Source organism: Callospermophilus lateralis, chromosome 9, assembly GCF_048772815.1.
Source record: "Callospermophilus lateralis isolate mCalLat2 chromosome 9, mCalLat2.hap1, whole genome shotgun sequence".
NCBI classification, from domain to species: Eukaryota; Metazoa; Chordata; class Mammalia; order Rodentia; family Sciuridae; genus Callospermophilus; species Callospermophilus lateralis.
In genome coordinates this window covers 59,328,178-59,354,981 of record NC_135313.1, presented here as the reverse complement: position 1 = coordinate 59,354,981, position 26,804 = coordinate 59,328,178, and the positions used below count along the sequence as shown (strand labels likewise).

Here is a 26,804-nt window from a genome sequence, read left to right as displayed (position 1 = left end):
TTCTTGCAATCAGACAAAAAGACCCTTTCTTTTCCAATTATGAACTTACAAATAAAATCAGCTTGTCCATCTAAGCCACTAGCTAAAGTACTAGGGGAGGGGCCAAAGGGGTACAGGAAATGGAAGAGTAGGGAAAGAGGGGGGCCCACACTCGGATTGGTAACTGTTGGAGCCTCTGCTTTTTAAACTTTGAACTCTGAAATTATAAGTGGCAGAGTTCAGTCACTGACAGCACAAGTTTCATTAGTCAATTCAAAGGTTGAGTGGTTTCAAAAGCCCTGGTCTCAGGATATTATCTTTCATATTGGGGCAGTGGTTCACTTTAAACACATTTTTTAATTTTTTTATGAATTAACTGATACCCAAAATGCTGTCTTGAATCATGAAATCAAAGTTCTTAATATCATCTAGACCTGCATCTAGAGCTATATTGTAAAATCTTTTTAGGCATGTATTAGGTTTCTGTGAGATTTTTCTTTAAATGTAAACTTCATACACACTGTCAGTTTTTGTCTTAATAAATCTATAGCTTTATTAAAAAAAAAAAAAGAAAAAAGAAACAGGGTCTCTGAGTTGCTTAGGTCTTCGCTAAGTTTCTGAAACTGGCTTTGAACTTGATATTCTCCTGCCTCAGCTTCCTGAGCCACTGAGATTACAGGCATGTGCCACCATACCTGGCTAAATTGTAATTAATTTTTAATGCTAGGCAGCAAGGTTGTAATGATGACCTGAATATTAAGCAAGAGGATAAACCATGGTGAACACTCAGAAGATTGGCCTTCTGGTCTTAGGTGATATCTGCCTTTCCCCTCAGATTTTCGGGAACGTAACAGATGCTACTCTGTCTCATGGAATACTGATTGTGATGTACAGCTCAGGACTGGTCAGACTCTATAGCTTCCAAGCCATCACTGAACAGGTAGAGAAAACTGAAATTTTCTATATTTTACTATCATGAGGTTTGTACTGCAATATGATTTTTTTAAATTAAATACTTTTAAAATACAGCACTTCCTATTTTCAACTATATGAAATATAGAATGGAAATGTAGAAAAATAAAGTAATCTATAAAAGCGGGGTGGGAAGATAAATAGAAAGGCTCTTGAATGAAAATATTTTCTCTGTCATATACATGTGAATTTTTTTTTCTCTCCAGACAGCAAATAAATAGGTGCTAAAGCCACCATTTTTTGTTTTGTTTTGTTTTTAGTTCATGCAACAGAAACTTGACTTAGGGTGTGCATGCAGATGGGGTGGGACTACTGGAACTGTAGGAGAGGCTCCTTTTGGCATTCCTTGTAATATTAAAATCACAGGTATGGCTGCTATATAGTATTTTTTATCTTAATAAGTGGGCATATAAATAATTATTCACTGTAAACATCCAAATGTTTTTAATTATAAACTGATTTTACTCGTATACAGTACATTTCCTTGCTAGTGAATAAGTATCAGCAAAATTCTGTCATTTACTCATTGAACTAAAAGCCTGGGTATGCTGAACCTTGCTTGGCCTGAGACTTTGAAGTCACTTTACATTTCAATCTTTGATTGAAGATGATTAGTTGCAGCAAACTTTACAAAGTACTAAATTATAAGTTCTCTTATAATTTAGTTCTTTACATTTTGTGACATTTATCCATATCTAAGAAAGATGTTTTCCAGGGAAAATATTACTACCCCTCTGAACATAGACAGAACCTAACCTAAATACAGAAAGAACTTCCCAATATACTTACAGATTGTCAAAGCTCAAAAACAAAATTGTACATAATTCTATATAGTAATAATGTTCTTTATTTAACTATTTAAGTATAACCATTTTTTAAAAAAATAAATAAACTGTTATAGAAACTCAGCAGTATATGTTAAAAGTAAAACTTGGTGTGACATGCATCTCAGGAATCCAAGAATGGTTTAATGACTGCAAAAAGATATAAAAATCACAGGTTAAAAGAGAAAATATACTTTGTTATACCAATATCTTTATTCTAATTCATTGAGATTCATTCTTTATCACATTGAGTTATATACCTTTTATTTCTAACCAGTAAACATCATATTTTTAAGTGAAACTCAAAATATTAGAAAAAAGGTTTTCTAATATAGGCAGAATAAGACAGGATATTTTTCTATTATTATTTACCATTGTATCAATGGATCAAGTAACAAATAAAAGATGGAATTGTGAAAAAGGAAAAAATGTGGGTTTTTTGTAGTAAATGATAAGTTATAAAAATATTGAGAGTTCAACATAGCCAATTAAGTTATCCGTAAGTTCAAAATGAATATTTTTAAAATGACTCAATTCTTAAATTCCTTGGACAAGGTGAATTAGGCAACTTGATGAAAATTCAGCAGTACTTTCTAACCTCAGCAGTACCTCCTATATTCAATACAAATACACTAACAGGAATCTATTAAGAATTTTAAAACTATAGGCTCCAGTGATAACTAAAATGGGTTATCTTGAAAAGAATTTCCTAAAATGGTAGCATTATTCTTGTTTATGTGCAGAGTATAAGTGAGTAAAACAAAGAACAAGATGGTAAAGACAAAGCACATAGCACCTGAACGATTGTGCTGTAGCTTTGGTCTCTGTTTTTTGAAGGAAGACTGGATTGGAGTCATAATTGTAAATCTGCTACTATTAAAATAGTGAAATTCCTCTGCTAACTGTGAATATGATAGTGAGCCTATTAACCTCTCTGGGCTTACATTTGTCAACTTTAAAATAGTAATTCTTGAAAACATGAAATCACTTATCATTGTTGAATGATATAATTCACTGATTTTTACACATTTGGCAAAGAAGAAGTAGTATGAAGCTAACTGGAAGCTTTGAATGTTTGTTTCATATGGTACAGACTATAATCCTTATTTCCCCAAATTTGTTTTTCAGTGTTTTTAAGATCTATCCAATACAATGTTTGTTTTAATTTTAAGTAACTTCTTAGTGCAAAAACAATTCATTATTACTACAGAACACTTAGGAAATAAAATAAGCAAAAGAGAAAATTTAGAATCTTTATCTCCTCAAAGTTTCCCTGTGCCCTTCCTATCCAGTTCTCTCCTCATCACAGCTCTAAACAATGATTTGCTTTCTTTTGATTTGTTAAATTTATATTTTCTAGAGTTTTGTATAAATGAAATAATATGAGGTACTCTTTTATTTTCCCATTGTCTTTCATTCAGGATATTATTTTTGAGCTTCATCTTATTGCATGTATCTGTAGCTAAACACACTTTTTAAATGTTAATATGAGTAGTAAATAGATTATCTTGTGAAAATAATAAAGTCTCACTCTTTACCTGAAAATATATACTAGACAGATGAAAGATTTAAAAGTTCTAGAAGAAAATTTGGAGAGTCTTTATCTCAGAATGGTGAATACCTTTCTAAGTATGACACAAAACCATAAAAGAGATTGATAAATTGATTATAAAATTAGAGTTGTGCATTGCAAAAAAACAAAAACATAAACAACATCAGTTAACTCAAAAATCAAGTAACCCAGTGGTATGGGGAAGGGTAATTCCTCAGTATATAAAAAGGTCTGTAGATCAATAAGAACAAGAATGACAACAGTTTAAAAATGAGCAAGGAGGGGACTGGGGTTATGGCTCAGCAGTAGAGCACTCACCTAGCACGTGCGACTGGGTTCGATCCTCAGCACCACAGAAAAATAAATAAATAAAATAAAGGTATTATGTCCAACTACAACTAAAAAAGATATTTTAAAAAATGAACCAGGAACATTGTTCAGTAGGAAATATAAATGACTTTCAGAGTAGTACAAAGCTCAAGGTCAGTGATAAGTGCATATTAAAATTATAAGATACATCTTTTCAGATTCTCAGATATCAAAAAGAACTTTTTGGTATATTGTGGTTGGTGAAGTTTTAGAAAAGGCACTCTCATTTATGGTTGGGACCCTATATGGAGGACAATTTGTTAGTTCGTCCTTTGTGTCAATATGACCTTCAAAACTTTTACCAAAAATTTAAATGTGGGGCTGGGGATGTGGCTCAAGTGGTAGCGTGCTTGCCTGGCATGAGCGGGGTGCTGGGTTCAATCCTCAGCACCACATAAAAAATAAAATAAAGATGTTGTGTCCACCGAAAACTAAAAAATAAATATTAAAAATTTCTCTCTCAAAAAAAAAAAAAAAGAAAGAAAAAGAAAATTAAATGTGTTTACTCCTTGAGCCTAGCAATTCCCCTTCTAGGAATTTACCCTAGATATATTCACATATGTAGAAAATGATAATCAGTTGTAACATTGTTTCTAATAGCAAAATATTAGAAACAATTTGTACGTTGGTAAATGATACTAATAATATTTCACTGTATGATCATATCATTAATTTAATTGTTAAAAAAGAAAGAATAATTCTTTTTGTATTGTCAGAAAAATTTCCAGCATAGTAAGTGAATAAAATAGGTACAAAACCATGCATATTTATTTGTATATTCATACTCCTGTTTAAGTTATATATACAATCACAGGCTTTTAGATTTGCCTGAAATATCTGATACAAAAACCTGTTACATAGTCATTATCTCTGGGGAGATATAGGTAAAGGAAGAACTTAGTTTTCATGAAATAGTTTCTGGTGTTTATAAAACACAGTATTTATATTACCTATGTCAAAAAGGAGTTCTTTGTGCATATTCCATAAGGTATTAAAGAATTTTTATATGCCACTTAATGGATGAACTGTAATATATTTAATCAATTTGCTACTTTAGCATTTAGGTTGTTTCTAATTTTCTGTGTTTATAAATAGTACAAGAATGGTGTAACTATATACTACAACTATTAATGAACCTTGCCTGAATCAGTGTCATTGTAAGTTGCAGAATGGCGGTTTTAAAAAAAATTACATTATTTCTTCTACCTTTGGTCACCAGCATTTTTCTATAAGTAAAAACTTCAACTCATCAACTTAAGGATAAACTATAATTCCTTTAAAAAGGCAAGGTAAATATTTATTCCTTCCTTTTACTAATATTTCAAACAAGGAGTTGACTGATAATTACTTTCAGTGTTGACAAAATTATATAAATACAGTAAGATTCATGAATTTTTACTTAAATACTCAAATTGTCCTGAATTTGGCCAATAAGGGCTTCTTTTCCTTTCTTTTCTTTTTTTTTTTTTTCTTTTTTTCCTTTTAGGTACTAGGGATTGAACCCAGGAACACTTGATCTCTGAGTTACATCCTAGCCCTTTTTACTTTTTATTTTGAGATAGGGCCTCCCTAAGTTGCCCAGGCTGGCCTTGAATTTGTGACCCTCCTCAGCCTCCTAAAAAGAGTCACCACACCCAGCTTTAAGAACATATCCCAGTAGTCTCGGAGAATTTCTTGTTTCTGGAATAATGATATGTCCCAGGCTTACTTTTTTACTTTATTTGTCCTAGATCTCACAAGGAGCCACTTTAGTAGAGAGTATCAATAAAGATTCTCATTTTCCTAGGGTTGCTATGACACCACAAACTGAGTAACAAACAGAAATGTATTTTCTCTCAGTCCAGAGGCTAGAAATCCAAAATCAGGGTACTACCAGCCCCCTGCTGAAGGCTTGGGAAAGAACCCTTTCTTGCCTCTTCTAGCTTCTTGTGGTTGCTCACAATCCTTGGTGTTCCTTGGCCTGTGACAGTATAACTCCAATCTCTGCCTCTCTTCACGCAGGCTTCGTGTGTTCAAATCTCTCTCTCTTCTTATGAGAGCACCAGTCATTGAATTTAGGGGCTGACTTATCCTGTATGACCTCATCTTTACTTAATTATATCTGCACAGACCTCATAACCAAATAAAGTCATATTCACAGGTACAAGGAGTCAAGACTTCAGCATTTATTTTGGGGGAACACAGTTCACCCGACAACAAAGACCAAAACCTAGTTGTATTTATACATATTTTTAGACTCTTTCAATAAACACCTGGGAAATACATTAGTTCATTTTTGTATTTCCTAATTTAATCATTCTTTTTTGTTTAATATATGTATTTCTTTTAACTCACACTTATTTCCCCCCCCCCCCCCCCCAGTGCTGGGGATCCAAGCCAGGGTCTTGTATATGCTACTCATTCTTCTAACTCTGACCCTCATCCTCTGTCCCACAATGAACTTCTTGATTTTAAATAAAACTTTATCTATAATAGATGATAGTCACTTAAAATAGCAGTACCAATGTTACTATGAAAAACTAAATCATGGAATGTAGGTTAAGATTTCTATGTAGTTCCTTTGTCCTTACTATATATAGACCAATCAATGTACATACAGTAATGTGTGCAGTGGTAATTTGAAATCATTTTTCTGTGTGATTAGGGTACCAGTTAAGTTCATTTGTTTTAGTTTATTTTCAATTTTTGAGTTTGTTTTTTTCCTTTTTATTTTATTCTTGAAGTTATGAAATATATATATATATATTTTGAAAGGTCAAAACTATGTGAAAAGGTATACTCTGAGAAATTTTGCTTCCAACCTTTGCCCTTCCATCCTTTTGTTATTTCCCTCTCTGTATCTCAAATCTGTCCTCAAAAATAACCATTATTTTTAGTTTCTGGTTTATTCTTCCATTGTTAGTTTTTTTTGCAAAATTAAGCAAATATCTGGATATATATTTTAAATAGTGCCTTCTTATACCAAGTATGACAATACTGTTTTGTACCTTATAATTTTACTTAAAACATATCTAAATTTTTTAAGATGAACATTTATTTGGTAATTATCTGTACATTAAAAGTATAGAAAATTCTGTCCTATTGGAGTCCTTTTTTAATAAACAAAACAACTATGTTAAAACTCTCCTTTTAAATATTGTTGGACCTTACACTGACTAACAGTATTCTAATTAACCATAATTGTTACTTTCTTTGTAATGACTGACTTTCCACAGTCTAGCCAGAAGGAGTTTGTTTTGCTGGCTTTTCTATTCTTTTCACACTACCCGCTGCCATCCTTGTAATATCCTTGCTTTCTAACAGGATGGTTTGGGTGCATCCAAAAATTTTCTCACCATAAGGAGTAAAACAGTTACTCTCTGGGAACTTTTAGGCCTTTTAGTTGAGAATAGTATTACAGGTCAAAATTTGAGCTCTTGGAAGATTAGCAGGTCCCATCAGAGTTATGCTGTTTCTGGGCCAAGTTTAGCAACTGTTGAGAAAAAGTATTTCTTCTAATTATATCTGTTTGCATTGTTTTTCTATTTTTAATTTCTGTTTTACATTCTCTATAACCTAATAAATTTTAATCCCAAATTAAAACTCTTAGAGTTTCCTATTTGTAATTCTTTTCTTCATCCATTATTGTTTGGTAACCACTAAATTATTACATGGTATTTATATTTCTTTCAATTTACCAACTCCTGTCCTGTGACCATTTTTGCATTGGGGTTGTTATATTTTTCTTATTACTTGAAAAAAACTCTATTAAAGATATCACTCTTTCCTTAAAGGTTGATACCTGCTTCTTCCTTTCTCCTCAGTATTGTCAATTTGAAACACTTCTCATTGTTTTTATCCTATGAATAGCTGTAAGTAGTAAATAATCCTTATGAAGAAGCCTGAAAGAGTACACACTTCTATATAAAATGTGTGATTCTTACATGAATGGTCTTCCTAAGACAAGCCCCTATATAATAGTAGTGGCTTCACAAACCAAAAATTAAATTTTCAACTTAGAGGGATCGATGAAGAGTCATAGATTAGCCATCTGCTCAAAAAAACCACGTAGTGTTTCCCATAGGTTGCCTAAAAGCAGTTCTGATCCTCTAAAGCTGCAATACCTTCCACACTACTAAAATTGTAATCATAAAGGAAGACTGAAAAACACCAACAACAAAAATTTCTTTTGTGATATCAGTCTCCAGGAGAAACTGACTGGATATATCTGCACAAGTTAAAGCTAACTTCTATGATGATAATACTAGCAGTAGTGGCTATCCTTAATAAAGCCTCCATTATGGCAGGCTCAGTGGACCCTCAGTGGTTGCATTCGTTATGAGTAATGTCATCTCTACATTGCAAATCTTATGCAAGACAGATCTTGAAAAGTTACTGCATATACTCCTAGGATATGGAAGAGCTCTCCCTCATATTTAAAGGAATTATTAGAGCTAATTACCTGGTAGGATTTTTGTGGGAGTTAGAAATAGTAGCTAACTCAAGAGTCTTACACATAGCAGAAGCTCAATAAATGGCAACTACTTTTATTAAGTACAGTTTGTCCTTTTTTCTTAACATAATAAGCACCTTCAGCTCTTATTTCTCTTAATTTCTGCTTATAGGCCACACATACCCCAAAAGCAGATGTCTAGAAAGTTAATTCATAGATTGTTTGTTTCCTGACTTTTTCATTTCTTAGCAATAAACCTTCTTCCTGATTGCATTTTATTTCATTTGATAGAGTAATTTTTCATTAATGGAAACTCACAAATGATGCATGCAAAGAAATGTTAAATTCAATTAATAAATGGTCCAAGGCCATAGGAAACAGGGATGCTGGTAAATTCCTTTTGTTCATCTCTACAGACTCACCACCACTGCTCTTTGAGGTGTCATCCCTGGAGAATGCTTTTCAGATTGGAGGCCATCCTTGGCACTACATCATCACACCCAATAAGAAGAAACAGAAAGGAGTTTTCCATATTTGTGCCCTAAAAGATAATTCATTGGTAATCATGAGTGGATCAGACTTCTTAGTAGTAAATTTATATCAGAAATTCTTTATTCTCTACCTCCTAATAGCTCTACATTCCTAAGAATTACTTTGTTTTAATAATTTGTGGGAGTATAGAGAATATAGCAAATAACTTGTGTGTATCACCCAGAATCTAAAAATATAACATTTGGAAATTCTTAAGGTATCAAGAATCTTTTTTTCTTACCAGCGTCTTAGCAAGGGACCCAAAGCATTACTCATGTTCCACAACGGGAAACACTGATGAAATATGTTCAGACTGCCTCTAAAATTGCTGTGGAATATATTATTGTTCTGTTTCTAGGATTTGTTGCTATTTGCTTTCCATGGCAGAATCAGATGGAATTCTGGAGATCACAGTTTTGGCATTGAAACACTGAATTCTAAAGGATATTAAGTATGAATATATGGCAGAGTACGAAGAAATGATATATGGCAAAACAATAGAAATTTCTACCTCTTGGATTCATTTTTCTTCATTTTCTTGTAAAACATGATTTAGGCATTGATTTGCTATTTGATAAACATTTATCCAGAGCCTGCCATGTGCCAGACATGACTGGGAATACATTTACTTCCCTCAGTTTGCCTGTACTCTCAAAAGAAAGTAAACATATATATAAAAACATATATATATATATATATATATATATATATATATATATATATATATATATATATGTATATATATATGATGTGGTGTGATCAGTACAGTGATTGAGGTAAGTGTAAAAGAGTCCACAAAAGAGGGAGATTTCCATTTTTGTTTTGCATTTCTGTTTAGTTTATTTATGGACCCTCTTGATATATCAGATGAGCTTGCTTTTTTTGAGGTAGGCTCAGCTTATTCCACCCTTGTCTCTTCCAGGACCTTGTACAGTCACTCTTGATACCAATGACTTAGTCACAGGTTACCTTTCACTATATTTAAAATAAGCACATTTGTGTTAGCATTGTTCCCTTCGATTTTCTCATTTATTTATCACAATGGGCTTCTATTTGGCCCAGCCCAGTGACATCCTCTTTTATAAAGCACCTTCTAGGGACTGTTTCCTGCCATGACAAATCTTCATTTTATTGTTTACCTCCTAGCCAGGATATCCTTCAGACACTGGGACCTGTCCCTTCTTTTTCATTTAACTTTTATATCCAGTGAAACCCTGCATAATTCACATTCTGTACATTGAGCACATGTTCTTTATATAAGAACAGATAATACCTGTCTGATATGTGTGTGTGTTTGTTTATATATTTGTGTGTATACATATATTAATGGTGGCCTTCAACATTTATGCCAAGCATCCCTCATCCCTATCACATACTCTCATACTGTAATACCAGTTTTATTATTTTTGCTGGGCAGTTTTATTGCTGTGACATTACCTTTATGATTCATATGCATATTACCTTCCTTTCAGTCAGAAGAATGGATAATCCCAAAACACATTAAGTAGCCAAAGAAAATTATAGAAAATGTTTCATAGCTTTCTTTATTACCCTGAGTTTTAAATCTAGCATTTGAGTAAATAATAAAAACTACAGGAACTGGTAATGAAGTTGCTAGTAGTATTTAACATAAAGAGAATTTTTTGCACATTCTATTTAGATATTATAATAAAGAGAATAGCCTTCTAAAGAAAGATATATATAGTGTGTACAGTTTATATTAAACAATGGAGCTTCTGGAGCCAGTACCATCACGGATATATTAATCTTAACTGATGACAAACAAGATGTATAATTGCATTAGTTTTCTTATAAAGTATAATAATAATACCACCATTCCCATTAGAAATAATTAGAATACTTGTAAAAATTAATGAAAGGCTGAAACTCATTTACTAATGTGATATATAAAATGTTTTATAATTCCAGAATTTGGGGAATTATGATATACAGAGTGCTTAACATCATAGCCCAAGCCTTAATATTTTCAGCCTCGTGCCTATATACTACTTAATTTTAGCAACTTCTCATATTTATGTACATACATAGTCTGGATTAATTCTTCTGTACATTTGTTCTGTGCTGTCTCTTCTTTCACACTGTTTTCTGCTTATCCTTTAAGGTTTAGTTTAAGTTTTTCCTCCTGAAATTCTGTTCATCTGGATTGGTTTCTTGATAATTTCCTGTTCAGATATCCTGTTTATGCTCAATCATTTCATTTTCTGTACTGCTTTATTATTTTCTATTTTTGTTTCTGTTTCTACCTTAGACTATAAATATCTTGATGTCTAATTCATATCAGGTACAAATGCCAACTGTAATATCTAAAATATAGTAACCAGTCAATATATGCTATGGAATTTATGAACTCTAATATTTCAAAGCTTTTATGAGAATCCATTAGGTATGAGATATTTTATTTTACATTTGAGAAATTAAATGACTTGAATAAAGCTGAAAAAGTTATATATCTATGTTAGTATTAGTTCCCAGTGCTCCTCTGTATAAGATAGAATATTTGCATACACATGTGATCATGTGTCATACAGGGTTTTTTCCAATTTAATGTATGAATATATTGTAATGAAATGAATCTCTTTTCCAGCCTTAATTGCTAAGCAGTATTAGATTATTTCCTCAGATATGAAAGTTGGTTTTGGTTTTTGTTTTTTGAGACAGGGTATTTCTATATTGCTCAGGCTGTTCTCAATCTCATAAGCTCAATGATTCTTCCTCCTCAGCTGGAACTGTAGGCATATGCCACTATACCCCATTAGATTTGAGAATTTAACATTCATTTATCCAAGGAGATTGTGACCTGTGTCTGAGGCATTAGTGTGGTTATGTGTTTATATGCATGTTACCCACTCTTCTGATTGACAGGTAGTTGGGGATGGGAAAGGAAGGAGGAAGTTGTATGGAAGTGCATGAGCATAATTAGGGCAGTTATATAGTGGAGAGTTCATGGACTTTGGCGTCAGATCCTTTATATAGCAAGTTCAAAAGTGGACAAATGATTTATCTCTTTGAGTATCAGTTCCTTTAGCCATAAAATAGAGTTAATGTTTGTCTGAGTGTGATTAAGATCAAATTAAGTAGTGACCATAAAGTATCTAATGCAGTTCCCAACACAGAGTACGTGCTTGAGATATGATAACTTGTATTATTATTTGTAAGGTATAATAAGTATATAGTATAGAGTAAATTTATGGAGTTTCTGAATTCAAATGTTCTCAATTTCTCAAGTTTAGGTATTCTAATGCAGCCCTCCTTCACTCCAGTTCAACTGGTTAATGTTGTCTCTTCCCTATACTTGGGAATTTTTGATACATCACTAGTGTTATATTTGAAAAGTTATTTGATTTACTCCTAATCTTTGTCATCCCCCCCCCCCAACTTAAGGCAAAAAATGGGATCCAAGAAATGGAGTGCTGTTCTTTGGAATCTGACTGGATTTATTTTCATCCTGATGCTTCTGGGAGAATAATACATGTTGGCCCAAATCAAATCAAGTGAGTAATTTCAGAAACACTTTTAAATTAAAAACAGCTTTTGATAGCTGGTAAAAAATAAAGATGCCAATAAATGCTAACTATTGAGCCACTTATGAAAACAATTAGTTTATTATAGGGCACTTCCTCAGAAACTGGCATCTAGAAATCTAACTTTATTCCTTTAACTTCATCATTACTATTTGTAAATATTTACATTTGAGTATAGTCTTTGATTGATGATATGTAAGTGAAAGGGACTTACAGATTGGCTGCCCTTACCAGATCCTAATTCTCTAGGATTAATAAGAAATGAGATGATTTATCCTTATTCTGAAAGACAGCCCTAACACAAGAAAGGTAGTGGTTGTTTTTTGTTTTAGGTTTTTTTACTTTTACACATCTCCCATAAATTGACTTGTCCTCCCTTGAAGTGTTCTCCATTTGGTTTTCCTGACACCTCAGTTCTCCTGAATATTTTCCTCCTTCTCCTATATGTTTTTTTTTGGTAACCTTATATGCTTGCTCTTCTCTACCCAGACTTTCTAATTGTTGAATTAGAATGTCCTTTTGCCTGTACATCCTCAGTACTTGGGCTTTCTTCTCAGTAGGCATTCTTTTTCTTCATGATTCTATTTCCTTGTCTTCAAATATCATATATATGTACCAAAAACCCTAACATTTATATCCTAACTCAAACTTCTCATCTAAGCTTATGCCAGAAATCTGGAATTCTTTTTGATACCTCACTTTCTTGTCTTTCATCAGCATGCACACACTTAAACACGTGTGCATTGTCAGGGTGGACACTCAGACCTAGGAAGAAGATTCTGGATCCTGGCAGGTGGAAGAGGATACAAGATGCAGTTGGGATGATAGATTTTCTTTGTTTGGTGGCAATAACCCCTATCCAGCCTCATTTTGTCCCAACCAGTTCCATGTAACCCCCTAAGCCATTTCCATAGGCCTTTTTTTTTTTTATATGCAGGCCAGATGAAGGAGGCACATGGCCAATAGGTTATAAAAGTGGGTGCATGCTTATAAGCAAATATTTATGACCTTGAGTACATCCGCTGAATCAGGGTGTTTGTGACCTTGGCTACATACTAAAAACATAGCCCACTGAAAATCTCAGTGAGGGAGCCTAATTATAGCCATCTTGGGCCTGCCCTACCTGCATTCTCCCTTTTTCCTCCTTTCTCTCCCCACACACACATCATATCTTCTGTTAATACAGTCTATTTCACTACTAAATATTTTTTAAGTGTGCCTATTTCTACCATGGCCACTCATCATTTTGGTCAGACAGCTGTCATCACTAACCTTGACTACTTAGAGGGCATCCAGAATCCATTCTTGCACTTTATTTTTTTCTTCTCAGCAGTGAGAATCATTTTCAGAAAGATGAACAGGTATAAAAAAACCTAAGCAACTGAATTCTGTTTTAACCATTTTGTGGCTTCTTGTTTCTCTTAGAATATAGACCAATATAGTTGACAGGGTCTGAAAGACCTCTTCCCACTCAGTTAACTTCAATCATGCTGTGTTTTTTAGACAGCTGAGGACCTATTTTCTTGGATTGGAGTCTATCTGTTTTCTGTTCTGGACTAACCCACATGTCACTTTTTGACAGAGACCTTTCCTGATACCCTTGTTAGATTTACTCACCCACCATATTTTCATTGCATAAACTGTGTAATCTTGCACATAGAACAATTTTAATTAATTCTCCATAATGAAAGGAGAAGGTCTGTTTTGTTGATACCAGCAACCCCAGTGCTGACACAGTGCTTGACACAGAACAGATACTCAGTAAGTATTTGTTAAATAAGAACAGTGTCTGCCTTTTTTCTTCTTTATGCTTCATAATAATCAGTCTACCTTTCTTTATCTCTTCTTAGGAGGATGAAAGGATTTAACAAAATAAGTTTATTAACTTTTACAAAACATTTTAAACTGTGATTCAGCTTCAATAAACCTTACTTTGATGTTTATTATCACCCATCCTTTTAATGTTTGTTATCAATCATAATTAGTTTTAGGACAATAAGGCCCACAAAGACTATGTGTCCTTTTGCCAGGTTTTAAAAGATAGATACTTTTAAATATTGTCACTAATTCAGATAACTAATCAAGTAATTTAAAATATTATCTGATTTTTGTTTGTTTGTTTCTGAAACTCTGAGGCATGTAGCTATCCCTGGGCACAGTACCTGTTTCTCCCAACTGTGCTCTTTACATGCACTTGAGACTTTGAGCGTTTGAGAACATTGTGCTTTTGAAGCTTATTGATGATCTGATCGTATTTGTGTGGGTAGTGAGCAAATTATTTTCTCTTCCTGAATAAGCTGATCCATGAGTTCATTTGAACTCAGAAAAGCCAAATCTTTAATCCAAAGAAAAATATATTGTCAGTTGCAGTTTTTAACTATTACTCTATCATAAAAACTTAGTTCAGATTTAGTTGCTAGTCTGCTTTATAGTTAACTCTAAATATTGTTCATAGATATCTCATTCTATCTTCAGAAATAAAAATGGAAATATCGGAGTTAGGGATATAGCTCAGTTGGTAGAGCGCTTGCCTCTCATGCACAAGGCCCTGGGTTCAATCCTCAGCTCCAAAAAAAAAAAAAAAAAGGAAATATATATTGTAATGCCATCCTTAAAACTGAGATATTAAAGACCTGTTGCAGGTGAGAAATGAGGTTCTATAGATTAAATTTAATTAAGCCAGTTTAGAAGATGTTTAGGCCTGAGCAAGCTGTTTCATGCCTACTTCATGCCTAGTACCTGTTTTAACAGTTACTATTTCCTATTTAATAAACTCTCTTAAGTTGGAAAGAGTTTAATGATCAGTCAAGAATATTGCAGATTAATTAATTTTCATTTGTTGAGTTTCATTTAAGTAATTCAGCTTTGGCACTTTGATGGTTTTTGAGTTCTTAGATTTGTATTTTTCTTTTTCAGAGTTTTAAAGCTAAATGAAATAGAAAATAATAGCTCTCAGCATCAGATCTCTGAGGATTTTGTCATTTTGGCCAACAGGGAGAACAAAGTAAGTCAGAATACTTTAAAATCCTTTGTATATAATTGTCTTTCTTTGTAAGAGTATATAATATACATATATGTTTGCCTGGAGTATGCCTGAAAATAATAGCACAACCCTATAAGTTTATTCATGTTGTCTACATGGGTCTTAGACCCAGGTACTTAATAGATTTGAAAAGAGTTGATTGAGTGTATTGAGTTTATCTTTTGCTTATTCTTCTGCATTTCTCTTTTAAGTTTTTAATGAATTTCAACCTTTGGGTTCAATTACTTGTGCAAATTTAGGATTAGGAAGATATGGTAAATCTCTAAATTTATATCCTATACTTGAACTCCAGATGGTACTTTTCCTTTGGTACTTTTCCTTAGTGTATAAATCAAGAACATAAAGAAAATGATGAGGAGGGAAATTTCTAAAAACAAATCTATTTTTTATTTACTATTTTTTAAACTGTTAAGTCAAAAGTATAAAGGATGGATTAAGCAGCAAACCTATAATCTTTTAATTAATTAACTTTTGCCTATTCTGGGATTTTATCCACTTAAAGCCTTTACCACAATAAAGTACTTTTATTAACTGAAGGATTAGAAATATGATTCAGAATTTTCTCAGTTAGGAAAGAATTGTTGATGTTAAAGAAGGGCTGGTTAGTTTTACCCATTTGTTAATATAATTTTGCCTTTAACTGCATGTAACAGAATTTGTTGTATCTTTTTATTTCTCTCCGTGTGATAGAATGAAAATTTAGTCACTGTTACTGCTTCTGGACGGGTGGTCAAAAAAAGTTTTAACCTTCTGGATGATGACCCAGAACAAGAGGTATTACTTTAGCCTAAGATAACAAAGCATACCAGTGTGTACTTACACTATAAGTTTCAAATTATTGCTTTTAGATTGTATTTGTGTGGGTGGTGAGCTAGAGATTAGGGCTAGGGATTTTCTCTAGGCCAAATGGTAGAATTATGTACAATTATAGTGTACAGCCCCATTATCCTCTTTTTTTATTGGAATTATTCATAATATTTTGTATGAAAGTTCATAGGGCCAAAATAATTTGAAAACATGATTAACTCATTGTTTTGTTGTTGTTGTTGTTGATATATTTTCTAAGAAAATCTCTTAATAGAAAATTCTCAAGATTATATCAGCATGCCTTTATGACCTTTACCTTATTTTTTTACTTACTAGATATGGATATGTTGTTAATATTCATGGGCCAGAGGAAGTAGGTGTGAGGGTATGACAAATCCTTTCAGCCTTTGCCCTCAACTTGGCATCACCAGTCACTTAATATATTTTTATCTCTTTCCTTTAGAGACATTGAAAGTATTATAAAAGCCTTAAATATAAAACTATTGCATAATACTAAATCCACTTAAACCTTATAACTATATTGTTTGTATGAGCATATCAAGGTGGAAACAGAGTAACCTTCTAAGGACAGTTTTTGAAAATCTTCTTAAATAGGTTAGAAGTAGCCCAGGATAGGGTGTTCTGTCAAAAAAACAAAACAAAAAATTATATTCTTTTGGATCACAAAAATCTATTAAGAACGAAGCAAAAAGCTTCCTACACCATATATAAAAGTATATTCAAGAAAGATTTAGTCAAATTGCCAAATAGTAGCAGAAGTAAGGGGCAAAGAGTGACAATAAATAGAGAGATGCTCTGTTTCGTGAGGTTATGAAGCAAAATCTTTTAGACTTTAAATGAAAAATTGAAAGGGATTCTGGCTAAAATCTATAAAATCACTAATAGGTAATAAGTTACATTTTGAAAGTTGACCATGGAAATAAGGAAAAAAAGTAAATATAAAGGAATCATAGATAACAAATCTATAAATTTTTGTCATAAAGTGGTAAAGACAGAAAATATAAATGGGTTAAAAAGCAGTTTGACCAAACATAAGTGAAGGATGAATTAGTAGTTGGTGATTAAGAGAAACTTTTGTGCCTTCCTAAAGGTTGATAACAGGCATCTGGTCCATTATTGGCTGGCCATGCACTGATCTGCCTCCCCAGGTTTTCTCCCTACAGGCAGAGTTCTGGTTTTTTTGTTTGTTTTGTTTTTGTTTTTGTTTCTCTCTTTACCATAGCTAAGCCTTCTTGACCCAGTCCTGTTCTGTAGGTTGGATTTCAGTTCCTAATATTTCCTCTCAAGTATAGATAGCCATTTTTCTTTCTTTAGGGAACCAAAAAGGATTTTTAAAAGAACCAAAAGGGGGCTGGGGTTGTCTCTCATCTGTAGAGCACACGCCTAGCAAAGGCAAGGCCCTGTGTTCGATCCCCAACACGACATAAAAATAAATAAAGACCAAAAAAAGGGAATCATAAAAAAAACAACGGATGGCAAATAGGAGTCATAAATAGTGCATGATGGGTTATCAGTCCTTGAAATGACTGTTTTCCAGAGTGAGAACTTTTAGAGCTCAGAGAGCAGTCTGCAGGTTTCAAATCTGAGCTTCTTATATTTAGACCAGAAACCTATGAACACACATCAAAGGCAGCAGTTGACTACTTTTGAATTTGGAGAGGTCTGGTTTGCTGTCATTGTAGAGATTCCATTTTTATTCTGAGATATATATATAAACTTGGATCCATTTGTCAAAATCTTTAGGATATTGCTAAGTCTTCAAAGTCTGAGGCTGATGTTTAACTAGGCATCTGAATAGACACATTTCTACTTTTTCACCTCTTCACTTTTCCTTTGGCCATATGTTTATAAGTAATAGAAGAGTTACACTATAAATGTAGTAATACTCCTAACTGAATAACTAGATTTGAACCCTCTTTTCATTGCCTTACCCATCTATCCCCAAGACTTTCAAAATTGTGGATTATGAAGATGAGTTGGATTTGCTTTCTGTGGTAGCTGTTACGCAAATAGATGCTGAAGGAAAAGCTCACCTGGATTTCCACTGTAATGAATATGGAACTTTACTTAAAAGCATTCCACTAGTGGAGTCATGGGATGTGGTAAGTAGAAATGATGGGACACAAAATTATGAGTTTTCTTTATGGGTGCCATTTACTGGAAAAGGTGTTACGTTTTACTTGTCCAGACTCGTCTATGCTGGTGACCACATGAAAGAAGTCATTGTCCAATAAATGAAACAAAATGAGCTTTCTTAAGCTTCCCCAGCACTCAGGGACGCTTCCCTTAGTGAAGGCCTTAAAAAGAAAGCTCTCGTGTTTTCCTGAGACTTTCTTCCTTACCATAGTATGATTTTCTCTCAATTATGTCTTTGTTAAATGCAAAGTATAAGATAATTAGTCCCAGTTATTCCGGACCATCTCTAAGCAAGTTGGATTTCCAGGCACTCTTAGAAACATTTGTCTCCTCTTCCAACTATTACAGAATATAAAAGTTAAAAGGAACACCAGACATTCTATCCAGGACTTGTTTTATCAATGGAAAACTTGAGAGGCACCACAGCTTGTACCCCATCACACAGTAAAATAGATATTGGCAGTGTTTCACTATAGAATCTTGATATTTAGACTCCTAAGTTCAGAATTCTTTTCATTCTCTATATTTTATACAGTGGTTTTTTTCACTAGTAATCTTTATATCCACAAACAATTAAAAATAAATGTTTTGTGTATTCATTGTATATTCAATGATCCCAAGTAACACAATAATGAATATGGTTCTGTGAAAATGAGATTTCATATAACTGTTTTTATTACAGACATATAGCCATGAAGTCTACTTTGACAGAGACTTGGTGCTACACATAGAACAGAAACCAAACAGGGTCTTCAGCTGCTATGTTTACCAGATGGTTTGTGACCCTGCAGAAGAAGAAGAAATCCTAAACAAAAGTTGTTAAAAGGAGTGAAATAATTATAACTTATGAAACTTTTAGCCAAACAACCCAGCAACTGTGTTCCAATCCTCCTTTTATTATTTGCATGGCACATTCTGCAGTATTTTCCAGAAAAGGTGTTGGGTTGACTTCAGATGACTAAAGCTCTTACCATAGAAGGTGCTGAGAACTTCATTTTATGAAAAGGTTTGTGTATTTTTTAAAATGTTGTCCCAACAAGTCTAGTTTTCTGGACTTTTAGCTACGTGCTAATGCAAATATAAAATACTGAAAGCGGAAAGGACAGGTTAATTCCAGTTGGTGTGGAGAGTGTCACTGATGTGGAGATGTCTAACCCGGTTCTTAAAGGACTGTATGGAATTGTGATTGGTAAGGGTAGGAAAGAGACAAAAATAGATACAAATTATAGATTCAGAAAAAATTCTGTCTACTCTGTACCAAATTTTGCTTGAGGATGAGAAATGAGATATAGAATGTGAAAACATAGTTTTGAGCCAAAATGTTGACATTAGAGTGTTTTTTTTAATCATATATATGTATATAGGATTTTGTATTTGTATACCATATCAAGGATTAACTCTAACTCCCAAATTACCTTTCTTCCATGGTTTTATTCTTTTGGCTTAATGTCCCATTGAGTATTTGTGCTTGTATTATAGATTAATATAAAAGATTCCAAGCAAACCTGAATGAAATTTTTTCTGATATGCAGCCTTTTTAACTCAGTATTTCTAAGGATGCTGTCATTTCACCATTCTATTTATTTAGTGAGTCTAACCATTTTGTTGAGGCAATATTTTCATACCTATGCAAGAAAATAAAGGTACTCTCACCTGCACCAATTGAATTCCCTGGAGAAGAGTTGATAAGGTCCCAGAGGAAGTTCTTCCTAATGTGGAAATTACCCAATTAGCCAGAGAAAATTTTGGCTATCTTAGTTATGAAAGGAGTATTTTTCCCTTCATTTTTAAGAACAACTCTGAATATGATACTTAAACTCCAATAATCATTCTTCATACTATTAAAAAAGGTAGCTAAGCCTTTATATAGGGAGGAAATGTTTCTTTATACTTCCTGTCTGAGAAATGCAGTTATTGCAATCCATATGTTTAGCATATTTCTTTGGTTCAGCCTCAGAAAAATAACTAGTTTTAAAAAAGATGGAAGGAGGAAACATTTGTTTTAAAAAAATCATTGCTGATTCAAGCTTAAAATTAAAATGTGGAATTTTAGCTTGAATGATTTACATTAAAATCCTTCAGTTTTGGCTCAATCCCATATTAAGAATGATGTGAAATCTATTCCATTCTGCCCTTGAAAGTTTGGAAATAGATTTCAGATTTATTATGATCATAGAACTAACAAAGTGTTAGCTGTTCCAAAAGTTAAGGAATTGGTAGCAGGGTCAGTAAATTTAAAGGAAATAAACCTAAAACTGTCCTTTATGTAAAAGGAAAAAATAAATAAATAAGAAAAACTATAAGTTGAATATCCCTTATCTGATGCTTGGAACTAGAAGTGTTTTAGAATTCTATTTTTTTCCAATTTGAGAATATTTGCATGTACATAATGAGGTCTTGGCAATGAGACCCAAGTCTAAATATGAAATGCTTTTATGTTTCATATATACCTTATTCACATACCTTAGTGTGCCTACTTTTTTTTTTTTTTTTTTTTTTTTGGTGGTGCTGGGGATTGAACTCAAGGCCTTATATATGCAAGGCAAGCACTCTACAACTGAGCTGTACCCCCAGACCTTGTGTGCCTACATTTTGACTGTGTTTTATCACATGAAGTCAGGTGTTAAAATTTTCCATTTGTGGCATCATGTTAATAATCAAAACGTTTCAGATTTTGGACTTTGGATTTTTCAGATTAGGGATATTTAACCTGTACTGACATTATAGAATAAGCTGAAATATTTATATGTGAGCTAAAAATAATTTTTTCTGAATCTGATTCTCTGTATAATAACCATCTGGGAAAGTAGAAGTGATTACCTCACAAGCAAGATGATAAAATTATCTTCATGTTAAATTATAATATTTATTATCTGCTAATTGAAAAATCTATTTTGTGCATATTTAATAAATACTACTTAATATCTCTTAAGCTTTCAGAGATTTTTAAAGATATTATTATGATTACAAAGCACTTAAATAGTTACAGTGTGCTAGATTTTGCTGCAAATTTTCAGTTAGACACTAGCTATATCTAAGCAATCCTGCATAGTAAATGTACATCCTGAAAAACAAGTCTGGTAAGAGGAGCACAATAGCAGAGAAAAGAAAGAAAACAATGCTATGTGAGCTTCAAAGCAAGTGCAGTGCTGGGTATCAGCAGTGTTTGCTCTTCATTTCTAGAGAACAAGGTTGTCTTTAGACTTCAGTTCTGGCAGAGTTTTGTTGTTTTTACGGTAGTTATTGGGTTTTTCCTCTTTTAATTCATTGCCGACTTTTAGTAAAATGATAGAGAGGAACTCATCTACTCAGAAAGGCATTTGAGAAATACCTGCAGTGCCTGGCAGGGTTAGGAGTAGGATCCTTCTAGTCTAGATAGGAATAGACCACTAAGAAATTTGTAATGTATTATCACCATTGAAATCTGACTAGACTAGGCCAAATGCCATACAGGCTAGGCAGGAAATACACGTAGTGTGAAAGACAGTAAGGAATTGTGGACGATGTAACAAACAGGAGAGCTAAGTCCCAACTAAAAGGATAAGCTGCAAGTACTTAGTTTCAGCCAATTTAACAATATATGAGAATGTAAACTAGATGATTGATAAACAATGCCAGATGTCTGGGGTTGTAGCTCAACAGTAAAGTGTACACAGCAGGTGCAAGAGTGCTGAGTTCAATCCTCAGCACTGCAAAAGAAAAGATGCCAAAAGATACTGAAGATAGCAAAGAATGTGGGAAAATTAAATAGCACAAATAACAAGAGACATATGCTTCCCCAAAGATATGGGCTTCCTATCACTCTAGTGTCATGCACCTTCTCATTCTGCCACCTGTCAGACAGCAGACTTTGCTATTCGGTTTGTGGGTGATGGGGCACGATACTTAACATCCTCCTGTCCCACCTTGACCCTACTTCTCCATGGGCTATGTGATTCTAACTATGTGCCAACATACTTAACAAGTGCTAGTGACAGGTACAAAACATTATGGATAAAATTTCTGAGTGTTTAATACAAGACCCAGTGAAGTAGGTTGCTTTTCAGCAAGTACAGACATTAAACTGAAAAGAGACACATTTCTGCATTTCACTCCTTGAGTTTCTGTATTTTCACACTATCGATGCAGCAAGCTTATTATTCTTTGACTTTCTACATTATTTCTTGTCAACTCTGGGAGAAGACAAAACAAATCCTATCAGTTACTGTTTGAACAGACAAATGAAGAGAAGATAATATTCTATTTAAACAAATTAAGGCACTCATCATTCTTCTACCAATTGAATGTTTTGTGTCTTATGCACACTTATTTTTAATAATGGAAACTTAATTTTATTATTTCCTGTATACCAGTCATTAAGACACATGTAAAATGGTTGTCTCACTTGATATTTAAAATAATCATATGAGGTATAAGCTATCATCATTCCCTTTTATACATATGAGAGAAGAAAGTGAAGCTTATATAAGTTAATTTGCTCAAGTTCCTATAATTAATAAATGCAGAGATGGGAAACACATGTTGATTTTTTTTTATAAACTTATGCCAGTTTTCTCCAACACTCTCAAAAGGCAGTAGATGTTATTTTAGCCTATATGTGGTATAACATACTTAGAATTATAATAGGTATGAAGGAAAGTATTTAGTGTTTTTTTTAAGTACTGAGGATTGAACCCAGAGGTACTTTTACCACTGAGCTACATTCCCAGTACATTTTTTATTTTGAGACTGTCTCACTAAGTTGCTTAGGGCCTTGCTCAGTTGCTGAGGCTGGTCTTGAACTTTCAGTCCTCCTGCTTCAGCCTCCCGAGTCTGGGATTACAGGCATGTGCCACCAAGCCCAGCTTGTGTGTTTTAAAGGATGATTAAAGATCTAAATTTTGCCCCATATACAAATGGGAGTTCATATCCCACTTGGATCAAAGTGTGAAATATGATATATCAAGAACTATGTAATGTTTTGAACAACCTACAATAAAAATTAATTTAAAAAAAAAGATCTAAATTTTGGATAAGACAGTCAATAAGTCCATCATTTGACAGAAAAGATGGTTCTTAATTCAGTAGGTAGAAGATGTTTAAAAATGATACTCATTTTAATACTCGGTGATAATAATTGTAGTGACAATAAAAATTATTTTCAATAGTACGTTTCTTTTTTATTTTTAGTTGTGGACAGATACAATAACTTTATTTTATGAATTTATTTTTATGCGGTGCTGTGGATCAAACCCAGTGCCTCTCATGTGCTAGGCAAGCACTCTACCACTGAACCACAACCCCAGCCCCAGGAATATGTTTCTTCTTTTACTTAACCATGTTTATACATGTATCATTTACCTTTTAGAATCCTTAAAAAAATTCAGAAGCTAATGTTTGGCCCAGGTGCTGCAATAGAATCTATGTTTTACGGAAAGAAACTTTACTTCAAGCAAAGGATATATAAGAGAAACATAAAATCAACAAAGGACCTTTTCCCATCATTTTATTATGAAAATTTTGAATATACAGTAAAGTTGAAAGAATTTTATAGTGAATAACCAAACACTAACCACATGGATTTGACATTTTATTAAACTGGTTTTACTGTTTACCTGTCCAGCTTACTATTCAGCACATGTTTTGACATGTGCTGAATAGTAAATTGCAGATGTCAGCATACTGCCCCCAATATATTAGCATGTTTATGATTATTTAGTATTTATTTTTAAATTTAAAATTTAATGCAATAAAATGCACAATTTTTCAGTATAAATTTCCTCAGTTTTTTGCAAATGTGTAACCTAAACCTTTTTCAAAATTGAAACCATTGCAGTCATCCCAAAAAGTTTCCTAGTATCTCTGCCCAAGCCATCTCCATCCCTCATGTGTGACTCTTTTCTGATTCTTTTGTATCCTGGATTAGATTTTCCTGTCCTAAAACTTAATTTCACCCATCATAAAGCTTTTGAGTTTATTTATGTTGTTGTATATTTTAATTGCTGAGTAATATTTTGTATGAATATGTCACAGTTTTCTATCTTCCTGTTGATAGAGCCCTGCACTATTTCTGCTTTTGTTTGTTTGATTTTACTATTATAAATAAAACTGCTTTAGACATTTTTGTACACATTTTTTTGTGGATGTCTTTATTTCTCTTGGATACATTTCTTGGGATAGAATTTTTGTGTCCTCTGGTAGGTGTATGTTTAATAAGAAACGGCCAGACCTTTTTCCAAAGGAGTATACCATTTCACTTACCTCAAACACTGTTGAAGACTTCCAGTTACTCTATATTTTACTTAACATTCATGGTTGATAGCCTTTCTTAACATTTATGATGGACGTGTTATCACTTCTAATTGATAGATTGTTTCTACTTGTTTTTAACAGCCTTCTTATGAATGATATTTGAGCTCTTTATTCTTTTCACACTGCACCCTCACCTTGAGGAACTGCGGAAAACATTCTTTGTGATAATTGTTAAGATAACTCACAACTCAGTTTGCAAATGTATAACCTAAACCTTTTTCAAAGGGGCTGTTAGCTCAGTGGTAGAGTGCTTGCCTAATATGTGTGAGGCTCTGAGTTCAATTTACAGCACTGCATATAAATAAATAAATAAAGGTCCATCAACAACTAAACATATATTTTAAAAAGAATATTTAAAAAAAAAGATAGCCCACAACTAAGCTTGAATTATTCTTTATCAAACATGGAATATAATCAGGTGAATTTTTCTCTAACATTAAAGTGTATTAAATAAGTTTTATGCCTTTCCCACTAACTGTAGTATTCTAGGCTACATATGTTGTGATACTAAATAATATATTCATGTTTTAGAACTGTTAAAAAATTTAGAAACTTTCATTTTTTCTTTCACTCTTTCTGATTATCAATTCGAGTTCCCTAAAATTTGTTCCAAAGAGTACAGATTCATAACCCAGCTATCCCTCTCCTTGGTCTATACGCAAAGGACTTAAAAATAGCATACTACAGGGACACAGCCACATCAATGTTTATAGCAGCACAATTCACAATAGATAAACTGTGGAACGAACCAACCTAGATGCCCTTCAATAGATGAATGGATTAAAAAAGTGTGGCACATATACACAATGGAATATTACTCAGCAATAAAAGAGAATAAAATCATAGCATGGAGTTAGAGAAGATAATGCCAAGTGAAGTTAGCCAATCCCCAAAACCCAAATGCTGAATGTTTTCTTTGATATAAGGAGGCTGATTCATAGTGGGATAGGGAGAGGGAGCATGGGAAGAATAGATGAACTCTAGAGAGGGTAGAGGGGTTGGAGGGGAAGGGAGGGGGCATGGGATTATTAATGATGGTGGAATGTGATGATCATTATTATCCAAAGTACAGATATGAAGACACTAATGGTATGAATATACTTTGTATACAACCAGAGATAGGAAAAATTGTGCTATATATGTGTAATAAGAATTGTAATACATTCTACTATCATATATAAATAAAAAATAAATAAATTTTTTTAAAAAAGAGTACAGATTTAGTTCCTTTCCTCATGGTCACTTAAACCCTATCTGGGAGACTGGGGGAATCTGCCTCTTCTATAGACCCACTAAAAAATACCACACACAGGGTACTAGGATCGCTTGTAGAATCCCATGAGATTAATAGATAATAGCAATGAAAGGGAGGTTTCAAACGAGCAAAAGCTTGAAAAACTTGTCTGATAATTCTGTTTAACTTCTTGGTTGGTATCTTTCTTCGCCACCTGGTACTAAGGATTGACCCAGGGCCTCATGCATTCTAAGGCATATGCAGTACCGCTAAGCTGTACCCTTACCCCCATTATGATTCTTTATTAGAGGCAACACTGAATTTGACTTTCAAAAAAACTTGGATAAATACTAATTTATTTTCTCAATTAAAATAGCCAATTTTGAAAAGCAATAAATCCAGTAAATGTCAGCAAATAAAATCAAATTATAATTTAGAATTATTAGATTTTCCTAGCAGACTTATTGAGATAAAATTGACATACAATATACTGGACATATTTAAAGTATATAATTTGGTAAATTTTGTCATTTGTATACCCATGAAACTATCATCACAATTAAGATAATGACCAGGGACTAGGGATGTGGCTCAAGAGGTAGCGCGCTCGCCTGGCATGCGTGCGGCCCGGGTTCGATTCTCAGCACCACATACAAACAAAGATGTTGTGTCCGCCAAAAACTAAAAAATAAATATTAAAAAATTCTCACTCTCTCAATTCTTTCTCTCTCACTCTCTCTTTAAAAAAAAAAAAAAAAAAGATAATGACCATACCTATCACTCCAAAAATTTTCCTCATACTCCTTTTTAATCCTTCTCTTGAGCCCTTCTCATCCCTTTTCCCAAGGCAACCTCTCATCTATTTCTGTCACTTGAGATGAATTTGCATTTTCTATAATTGTATGTAAATGGATTATACAATAAGTGCTCTTTCTGTCTGTCTTTCAGTGTGGTTATTTTGAGATTCATCTGTATTGCATGTATTCTTAGTTCATTTTTTTCCATATTTTTATTGGTACATTGTAATTCTACCTAATGATGGGATTTGATGTTACACATTTGTACATACAA

General features: G+C 33.2%; 1 protein-coding gene across 6 annotated transcripts in view; it reads left to right on the top strand.

Moving 5' to 3' along the window:
- The window catches only part of Dcaf17 (DDB1 and CUL4 associated factor 17), a 44,205-nt gene extending 19,960 nt beyond the window's left edge, over positions 1 to 24,245 (top strand). For 4 of the 6 annotated variants that reach the window (XM_076865714.2, XM_076865712.2, XM_077110276.1 and 1 more), the window contains 8 exons: positions 815 to 919; positions 1,212 to 1,317; positions 8,545 to 8,687; positions 12,062 to 12,171; positions 15,118 to 15,205; positions 15,935 to 16,018; positions 18,019 to 18,174; positions 18,891 to 24,245. In XM_076865714.2, coding sequence (XP_076721829.1) covers positions 815 to 919; positions 1,212 to 1,317; positions 8,545 to 8,687; positions 12,062 to 12,171; positions 15,118 to 15,205; positions 15,935 to 16,018; positions 18,019 to 18,174; positions 18,891 to 19,031 — 933 coding nt within the window. In that variant the 3' untranslated portion in view covers positions 19,032 to 24,245. Of the gene's footprint in view, positions 1 to 814; positions 920 to 1,211; positions 1,318 to 8,544; positions 8,688 to 12,061; positions 12,172 to 15,117; positions 15,206 to 15,934; positions 16,019 to 18,018; positions 18,175 to 18,890 lie in introns of those variants that run through there. The other 2 variants (XM_076865713.2, XM_076865716.1) reach the window with 2 other exon arrangements.
- Positions 24,246 to 26,804: the final 2,559 nt, after the last annotated feature.